The 10,370-nt window shown below is 32.4% G+C and overlaps 1 protein-coding gene across 1 annotated transcript; it reads left to right on the top strand.

Moving 5' to 3' along the window:
* The first annotated feature begins 5,098 nt into the window (after positions 1-5,098).
* Positions 5,099-10,370, top strand: LOC102578822 (monogalactosyldiacylglycerol synthase 2, chloroplastic). Its single transcript, XM_006359432.2, has 9 exons — positions 5,099-6,719; positions 6,808-7,115; positions 8,059-8,231; positions 8,630-8,791; positions 8,871-9,012; positions 9,143-9,367; positions 9,504-9,566; positions 9,653-9,727; positions 9,814-10,370. The coding sequence occupies exons 2-9, from the start codon at positions 6,849-6,851 to the stop codon at positions 10,072-10,074; spliced, it is 1,368 nt and encodes a 455-aa protein (XP_006359494.1). The 5' UTR covers positions 5,099-6,719; positions 6,808-6,848; the 3' UTR covers positions 10,075-10,370.

Here is a 10,370-nt window from a genome sequence, read left to right as displayed (position 1 = left end):
TGCCTCTATTAGGTCTATTTGATTATGCATGCAAATTACTATCTTTGGTTTGGTGGTAAGAGCGCAACACATGATGTGTAGTTAAGACATACGTTACGTGTTTGAACTTCTGCTGAGAACAAAAGGCTGGTAATTAAGTGGTGAAGGTTACAAGGACAAACCTATTAAAAAAAGTATTAGTAGTTGAAAATTGAAATTGTGTTTGGACATGAAAATTTATGGTTAATTTGGAGTGAAATTGTAAAAATGACATATACAAATGTGTATTAAAATGGATCAATTGGGAAATTAGTTGAATGGAGGGAGAATTATAGAATATGTATATAGTTTATATAGACATACTGGGAATATTATTTTATTTATATCCCTATACAATATAAGTTTGGAAAAATTAATTAATATAGTTAGGGGCACATTATATGTGATTGGTTGATAAATTAGGTGACCTTAATTATTAATTTAGTCAAGTGAATGGCCAAATCCACAATTTATATTTTAGCAACAACACGTGAAAAAACTAACAAAATATCTAAACAATTATTTTTTAAAGGATTGTAAATAGAAACCCAAGAAATAGGGGTTACTTAATATAATATTAATACAAATTAAACCTTGATTATGATCTCAATTTTAATACATGTATAAGTTATGTTTTTTACTAGCTATTGAATGACTCTTTAATTCATACTCGATCACTTGGCAAGACGATTTGTATTGATAAAGTGTGATGATCACGAATTTTGAATTGACTATCATGAATTTTTTCATCAAAGTAATAGAAAAGTAGTCACGTTTTAATGTGAAAATGAAATTTGATAATTCTTAGCTAAAACCTAAAACAACTTATGTTTTAAATTTTTCTAGAATTTCAAACATTTAATGGAGTTTAAAATTTTATCAATTTAATTTCAGCAACGATTCATGGAATTCGAAAGTGTGAAAATTTCTTGGAGTTTTTTAAACTTCAATTAGTTAAAAATGGCTAAATATATTTATAATTAGTGGTACAAAAAGGGCTAGTTGCCAATTTCTTTCTTGTGTGAATGCCATATAATATATCTGGCCTACTTATCTTCCACCAACTAGCTTTGTTTTATTTCCCAAATAGTCAATCACTAGTCACAATTAAATATGAGGGGTCTCATGTCCCCCCCCCCCCCGGCCCATAGTTAAATATTCAAACAAAATGGACTCTTTTTGAAAAATTGTACTAATATGTTAAGGTCAATAGAATGTGAATATTTGAATTACTTAAGATTGATTTAAATAATTAATATCAATTCTAAAAAAGAATTTATATGTGTCTTTTGCAAGTTTTTGTGTGAATACTCCTATTTTTAAATTATTAATTTTGCAAGTTTATGGAAATAATTTCAGACATACGAGATTAAAGTTAAAAATTCGTATTTAATTTTAGATATCATTGTCCAAATCGTATCTCTTGTAAAGCGCAAACATCAAATATTTTTGTTTGAAGTTTGGTATGACCAACTAAGATCAATTTCAGACATTTTTGGTTGATGTTATAAATATGAAAAGATCAAAATTCGTACATTTTTGACGGAAGTAAATGTAAAAATGATAAATTTCATTTATATGTGTTTGAATTTTTCATGTATCATGATGTACGTATGATTGAAGTGCATATAAAATTGACTAAAATTTTAGTCATGAATGTTCAAAATTTTTTGGCCAATTTTTTTTGTTCTTCGAATTTAAAAAATTTAACACACGATTAATATCAAAATTTATTCCAGAGGCTAATATTACAGAAAAATTAAAATTAAAACAAAAAAATTATATCATAAATCACAAAAAAGATTAATTTTATGAAGCGATGCCTAAAAAAGATCTTTAAAATTATCCCAAAATTGTCTAATTAATGAAAAGCTAATCATGACCCATGAAAGCTATGTATGAGAAAAACTATAATTATTTTTGGGATAAGGGTATGAAAAATACCCCAACTTTGATCGGATTTGCTGTTGTGATACTAAACTTTCATAAGGACCTATTACGTCCCTAGACTATTTAATACCGTATTTTTTACCCCCTGAACTATTTAATAGTATATTTTAAAGGTATATATGTGTCCACGTGGATACATTACTATTTATAATTTTGTATTAGTTTTTATGTCCACGTGGGTAAATATATATGTTTAAAATACGGTATTAAATAGTCTAGGGAGGTAATAGGTCCTCATGAAAGTTTAGTATCGCAACAACAGATTCGATCAAAGTTGAGATATTTTTCAGACCCTTATCCCATTATTTTTAGGTTAATTAATAAATGGAAGGCCACAATTATAAAGCAAGGTGATGCCAACACTCGTAGGCTTAACACAACTGTAATGGACAATGACCAAAAATGATGAAAAGTATAACTTCAAAAACAGTTAACAATAATTTGAAAGTTTTCCATCAAAGTAATAGGGCCAAAAAGACAAAAATCTCCAAATTTTATTAAATTGTCGTTATTATTTGACTTGACATAAAATTAATCAAAGAAAGTGTGAATTTTCTAAACTTGTGATAATAAGTATTCTATATATGTAATGATTTTAAAACTTTGAAATGTATGACTTCGAATTGTCATATCATTTGTTGTAATAAGTACAAGAAAATATAAAAATATATCATTTTGTTTTGACGAATTGATAAGGAAATAATGTCAAACAATATTAAATCGAGAAACATCATTTTAGTTACAATTTTTTTTATGAGACACATTCATGCCCTTAAATGATATTTTGTTTTATCATCCAAAAATAATTAAAATTAAATTTTTTATATTTATATTTATTTTAATGGCATGCTTTTATAGCAAGAGTGTTGTTTATAACATATTTAGGATTTTTTTTTATATATACAAAATTGTATACAATCAAATAAAGTAATCATTTCACTAATAACACAAATTACCATCAAAATAATACTTTTGAAAAAGGTTGAATTTGCACATCCAAACGTTCCACAAGAACAATAGTTTTTATAACAATAATAATAACAACAATAATAATATGCCCAGTAATGTTAGTATGGTCCGAGAAGGGTAAATTTTACACTTTTTTTGTGATAGGCCGTCGACTCAAGAAAATTTCATAATGCAAAAATAAGAAGTTATGATAAGGATATTGAAGAAAAGAAAGTACTAACAATAAAATAGTAAAATAACAAAATAAAAGAAATTATGATAAAATCAAAGAATAAGATAATGTTAACATAGTAATAACGATAATACTGGTAAAGGAACAAAAACAACGTTCCAGGCTAGAACTCCCATCTAGTCATTTAACACTTGGAAGAGACAAAACACTCGACTACTTATTAACTCTTCGTATCCTAATCATCGACCTTCATGTTCTCCTATTTAGGATCATGTTGATTTTCTGTGAGTTAAAGATGTGTCATGTCTAATAACTTCTTTCCAATTCTTCATTTGTCTAACTCTACCTCTCCTCAAACTATCAAGTGAGTCTCTCACACCTTTTCATTAGACCATCTCTGAATCATCTCAGCCTCGTTTTTCATATCTTGTCCATCAAATAAGCTACTCCAATCTTGTCTATAAAACTTAACTTTTAAGACTCGATGACACCTTCTTACATCACATAGAAAACCAACTCTTCATTGTTATCCACCTCTCCATCCGCCTCCTATAATGCAACATTTTACTTGCATTCCATATACTCTATTTTAATCCTACTCTACATGAAACCTTTAAACTCTAGAGCTTATCTCCAAATCTCCAATCTATCGTTCCAAATCTCCGATTTATTGTTAATTAATCTCCAGCCTTAAGCTGTTATAACATGTTTAGATTAAATAACTTATAACATTAGCTCACTAAAAAAAATACCACTAATCAGGGGAGGACCCACCTTATGTCATGGTGTGTCGATCGACACTGCTTCGTTGAAAATTTGTAGTATTATATATATATTAAAAAATCTGAAAAATAGAAATATTCCTATAGATAATGTTAATGACACTTCTTGAACAACTGAGCTTCTTGGCTCGTTGGTTTGCAGAGCGAATGTCATGGTCATTCGCCGTTGAGGAATGTTTAGTAGTTTACTTGACTTACGTTTTAAATAGTTTTTATTTATATAATGTTATTCTATTAATTATTTATTAATTTTTAAATATTGACACCGCTTATTAAAAATACTGCGTACACCACTACCACTAATTATCACTATTAAACTAATACTAATTGTTAAAACTAATTACCACTATTAAACTAATATTAATTCTTAAAAAAGATTCGAATCTGTCCATTCAAATATTCGAAGTTTCTTATCAGGCGTGGCCTGATTCGATCCCCGATGATGTCAAATTTGGCTTTTATTTTTGAAACATTTTTTCAGAGAAAAGTTTAATTTTATAGGGATTCGAACCTCCAACTTCCTATTATAATCAAATTAGCTAAATTAAAGTAATTGCACTAGAATATTTAGTACTATCTCCATTCTCCAATGAGGCTATTATCAATACGTTTCAAATATGAAAACTCGTCGAGAAAAGTTTAGTAATTTACTTGACTTACGTTATATTAGTACATTTTAAATAGTTTTTATTTATATAATGTTATTATATTAATTTTTATTGTTTATTAATTTTTAAATATTGACACCGCTTACTAAAAATCCTACATATGCCATTGCCACTAAATTACCACTATTAAACTAATACTAATTCTTAAAAAAGATTCGAATATGTCCATTCGAATATTCGAAGTTTCCTACCAGGCGCGGCCCAATTCAAGCTTTGTTGATTTTTATAGGGATTCGAACCTCCAACTTCCTATTTATAATCAAATTAGGCTTAATTAAACCAATTGCACTAAAATATTTAGTACTATCTCCATTCTCCAATGAGGCTATCAATACATTTCAAATATAAAAACTCGTCGAGGAAAGTTTAGTAGTTTACTTGACTTGGGTTTTATTAGTACGTTTTAAATATTTTTATTTATATAATGTTATTATATTAATTATTAATTATTTATTAATTTTTAAATATTTACACCGCTCACTAAAAATTCGGTGTATGCCACTAATTACCACTATTAAACTATTACTACTTAAAAAAGATTCCAAGAACATTCGAAGTTTCCTACCCCAATATGCGAATCGTTCCAAATTTCTCTAAGCAGAATGAATCCGACGGCTATAAATCCATGAAAAACTCCGCCATTATTGTGTTTTCCCTGTAAAGCATCATTCTTTTTTATTTTGAACTGAAAAAAGGCATCATTCCAGTATCTTAAACAGCACCTTCCCTTCTCCTCTTATTATAATTGTACTGAAAAAACCCACCCCATTTCCTCCATAATTGTACCGTCTTAGCTCCATTTTCTGAAGAAGAAGAAAAAGGGTCTTTAATGGTGTTCAAATCTTGAATTATTATGTTAAGTTCCGTTTTCTGAAAAAGGGTGTCCAAATCTTGAAATTTTCTTTGAATTTGTTGAACTAGTACCCTTTTTTCATCCTTGTACTGTCTAGGTCCATTTTCTTAAGAAGAAGAAAAAGGGCCTTAAAATGGTGTCCAAAATTTGATCTTTCTTCCATACTTGTGTTGTCTAGCTCTGTAATCTCCATTTTTCTGAAAAGGGTGTCCAAAATTTGATCTTTCTCCTCATTTCCTTCATACTTGTGTTGTCTAGCTCTGTAATCTCCATTTTCTGAGAAAGGGTGTCCAAAATTTGATCTTTCTCCTCATTTCCTTCATACTTGTGTTGTCTAGCTCTGTAATCTCCATTTTCTGAGAAAGGGTGTCCAAAATTTGATCTTTCTCCTCATTTCCTTCATACTTGTGTTGTCTAGCTCTGTAATCTCCATTTTCTGAGAAAGGGTGTCCAAAATTTGATCTTTCTCCTCATTTCCTTCATACTTGTGTTGTCTAGCTCTGTAATCTCCATTTTCTGAGAAAGGGTGTCCAAAATTTGATCTTTCTCCTCATTTCCTTCATACTTGTGTTGTCTAGCTCTGTAATCTCCATTTTCTGAGAAAGGGTGTCCAAAATTTGATCTTTCTCCTCATTTCCTTCATACTTGTGTTGTCTAGCTCTGTAATCTCCATTTTCTGAGAAAGGGTGTCCAAAATTTGATCTTTCTCCTCATTTCCTTCATACTTGTGTTGTCTAGCTCTGTAATCTCCATTTTCTGAGAAAGGGTGTCCAAAATTTGATCTTTCTCCTCATTTCCTTCATACTTGTGTTGTCTAGCTCTGTAATCTCCATTTTCTGAGAAAGGGTGTCCAAAATTTGATCTTTCTCCTCATTTCCTTCATACTTGTGTTGTCTAGCTCTGTAATCTCCATTTTCTGAAAAAGGGTGTCCAAAATTTGATCTTTCTCTTCATTTCCTTCATACTTGTGTTGTCTAGCTCTGTAATCTCCATTTTTCTGAAAAAGGGTGTTCAAATCTTGAATTTTTCTTAAAATTTGTTGAACCAGTACCCTATTTTCTTCTTACTTGTGTTGTCTAGCTCTGTAAGTCCAAAGTTTGATTTTTCTTAAAATTTGTTACTAAAACTTGTTATTGTTTTAACTTTACTCAACTTCTTTTGATGTTTTACCGGATATAGAAAGTTAACAACCCCATTTATTCTCTAGATATCTACCATTCATCTTCTTGAAAAAGGGTGTCCAAATCTTGGATTTTCTTAAGCCTTTTTTGTGTTCTTGTGATCTTTGCCAGAAAACCCAATTTCAGGTAAAAGGGTTGTTGAAAGTTGCTTTTTTTTTTCCTTCTCTCTGTCCTTTTACTGGTTGGTATTTGACACTTTGTGTACATTTTTCAGGTAACTTATTGTTAGGATTGGTGAAAAAAAGAGGTTAGAATATGGTGAGTAATGTGACTACCCCTAGGAAATCTATACACAGAGTGTTGGAGAGAGTTGGGGTTTATGGGTTTGTTGGTGGTAGCAGCCAGAAGAGATTAAAGTGTGATTTTCAAGATGAAGAATATGACACCATGGAAATGGTGCAGATTGGTGCTGAAAGGACTAAAAATGTGCTTATTTTGATGAGTGATACTGGTGGTGGACATAGGGCTTCAGCTGAGGCAATTCGAGATGCTTTCAAGTTAGAATTTGGGGATGAATATAGAGTAAGTTTTAGTTTTTGTTCCTTTTAATTGATTACACATCTTCGATCTTTTATTTCTCATTTAGTTTCTTGTCCTTCTATTTCTGTTACTATCTACTATCTCTTGTACTCCAATTATCTGTTTTTTCCCCAGAATTCTTTGTCATTTTTTCCTTAATATCTGCTTTGATATGCTTTTCCTTTAGCCGAGGGTCTATCGGAGACAACCTCTCTACCTTTCAAGGTAGAGGTAAGGTGTGCGTACACTCGACCCTCTCTGGACCCTGCTTATGGGATTACTAGTTTGATGTTGTTGTTGTATCTTTGATGTTTTTCTGATTTTGTTTAACTAGATTGGTTTTTGGTTCTTGGAATTTTTGGAGCTTCTGTGATTTGCTTGCTTAGTTGTTAAGTACATGTCAATGGCATGTGGTCCCATGGGGTCCATCTAATGAGGTCAAATTTTTTATTGGAAAACTTTGATTTTGATTTTAAAATTGAGTAAACCTTGTTCCAGATATTCAGATTGCGTGTTTGATGTTTAATAATGACGTTACAAGCTATGGTTTAAGCAAAAACATATTTTAGACTCTCTTCCTCTCCTATTTTTGTAACCTCAAAACTATATTCTTTTATGGCATATTGATTTACAACAACAACATATTCAGTGTGGTCACAAGTGTAGTCCGGGGAGGGGGTAGAGTGTAGGCCGACCTTACACTAAGCTTGTTTCATATGGACCCTCGGCTCAAGGAAAAGCATTTCAGAGCAGATGAAGAAAAGAAACAATGGGAGAGAAGAAGCTATGGCAAAATAAAATGTCATTTAGCTTCTTTAGCATCTTGCCAAACTCGTCTTATTACTTTGATATGATTCTCATAGTCTAGGGAGATACAAAAGCCTTTGGTGCATTGGACCTACCATGATTTCAAATAGATCTTGCCTAATGTGGACTATACATGCAGATTTTTGTGAAGGATGTCTGGAAGGAATACACTGGCTGGCCATTGAACAACATGGAGCAACAATACAAGTTCATGGTTAAACATGTTGGCCTTTGGAGTGTTGCATTTCATGGCACGTCACCTCGTTGGATACACTCTGTCTATCTTGCTGCTATTGCCGCCTTCTATGCTAAGTAGGTTGCCGTCTTCTCTGCTTTTAACTTTTTGTGCCTTGTCTTAAGTTAGAAATATTTTTTGTTGTTATATGTACAATGCTCTTTCTAGGGGAATGCTCAATGAGTTTTATTTTTTTCTTGATTCTGTATGTACTGTACTCTTTCTATGATTTTCCCTTTGTTAATAACCACTTGTGCCTCGTTAAATTGTTACTAGGATGTTAAAAAACGATTTACTGTCATGGTTGCGTAGGAAATTGATCTTTTTCTTTGTATCTTTTTCGAAGATATGGATCATTTGGTACTTCATTCAAAAGAAAATTGGAGATGAATGCTCTTGAAGTAATGTGTTGAACTTTTTAGCGTCCAACTTCCGTAGGGGTTTCTAATTTCTGTTTGCATTGTTGAATTTATAGAGAGGTAGAAGCTGGCCTGATGGAGTACAAGCCAGACATAATCATTAGTGTTCATCCTCTCATGCAACACATTCCTCTATGGGTTCTTAAATGGCAAGGCCTACAGAAAAAAGTTATTTTCGTAACCGTCATTACGGATCTCAACACTTGCCACCGGACATGGTAAATAGCTAACGAATTCTAGAGTCTTAATGCATTCATATCGTATAACAATCTGACGTATGAAAACATTCTATTTCAGGTTTCATCCAGGAGTCAATCGTTTGTACTGCCCCTCTGAGGAGGTAGCAAAGAGGGCATCACTAGATCGCTTGGAAGGATCTCAAATACGTGTTTTTGGGTTGCCCATCCGGCCTTCTTTTTGCCGGGCAGTTCTTTCCAAGGTGAATGTCTGAACAAAAGGCTCCATTTCTCTTTCTTTCTTCCTCAAGACAATTTTTCCCTTTTCATTTGTGAGAAGAAAATTTAATTAGTAATCTTCTTTTTAATTTTCCTCCTCAATGCTTTCGGTAGGATGACCTTAGAGTAGAACTTGAGATGGATCCCACATTGCCAGCGGTTTTGCTGATGGGTGGCGGTGAAGGGATGGGTCCTGTGAAGAAAACTGCAAAGGCTCTTGGAGAAGCACTCTTCGATAAGGAACTTGGCAAACCTATCGGTCAAATGATTGTCATATGTGGACGCAATGAAGCCTTAGCATCCACATTACGATCACTCGAATGGAGCATCCCCGTTCAGGTAAATGGAGCGACAACCTTTAAGGATGGACGGCTTACAAAACATAATATGAAAGTTTTCCAAAGAAAATTAGACAGTTGTAGTAAAATGTTATTATAGAGAGGTCTGACCGTATCTTATATTCGTTAATGTTCAGATCAAGGGATTTCAGAAACAGATGGAAAAGTGGATGGGCGCTTGTGATTGTATTATCACAAAGGTATGTCAATCTGTCGCTTAATTTTACAACAAACTATCTCGCCTGTTTGACGCAACTGCTAAAATTCTGTTTTCTGCACCTTATAGGCTGGACCTGGTACAATTGCAGAAGCATTAATCAGAGGGCTTCCCATTATTCTGAACGACTACATCCCCGGACAAGTTAGTGAATTATAGAAGTTGACTAGTTGAGTCTTGGTGGCTTATTTGAGCTTGTTATTGATTCATCCCTTTTTGTGTATCTTCAGGAGAAGGGAAATGTTCCGTTCGTAGTCGACAATGGAGCTGGTGTTTTCACACGACGCCCCAAGGAAACAGCTCGGATCGTTGCAGAATGGTTTACCACCAAAAGCGATGAGCTTAAAAGGAAGTCAGAGAACGCGCTGAAACTTGCACAACCTAATGCTGTCTTTGATATTGTGAAGGACATACATGAACTTGCATGCCAGAGAGGTCCTCTTGCCAACATTCCTTACATATTGACATCTTCATTTTCAAGCCTAATTTAGCATAATAGATTGAAGTTGGTTTGTTGCTAGTTGCATATTATGTAGACAAGAATAGGTTCAATTGATCAGTCTCATTCTTTGGCCACAAAGGCTTTGGTGCTATTCTTTTAGCTTAGTCAAGTTGTGATCCTTTGTTAAAAATATAAGAAAAAGTGAAGGTGCATTTTCCTTGGAGTTTAGTGTGGAAATAGAGTAGTATGATTATGTTTTTTGACTCTATTCTCATGTTAATTTTTTTGTATATATTCTTTTAATATGACTTGATTCTATTATTACATGTTGTTTTATTTGCTTCG

This window comes from Solanum tuberosum, unplaced genomic scaffold (assembly GCF_000226075.1).
Source record: "Solanum tuberosum cultivar DM 1-3 516 R44 unplaced genomic scaffold, SolTub_3.0 scf00300, whole genome shotgun sequence".
Taxonomy (NCBI): Eukaryota; Viridiplantae; Streptophyta; class Magnoliopsida; order Solanales; family Solanaceae; genus Solanum; species Solanum tuberosum.
Note: the sequence above shows the minus strand (reverse complement) of the source record. Positions and strands in the feature narration are given on the sequence as shown.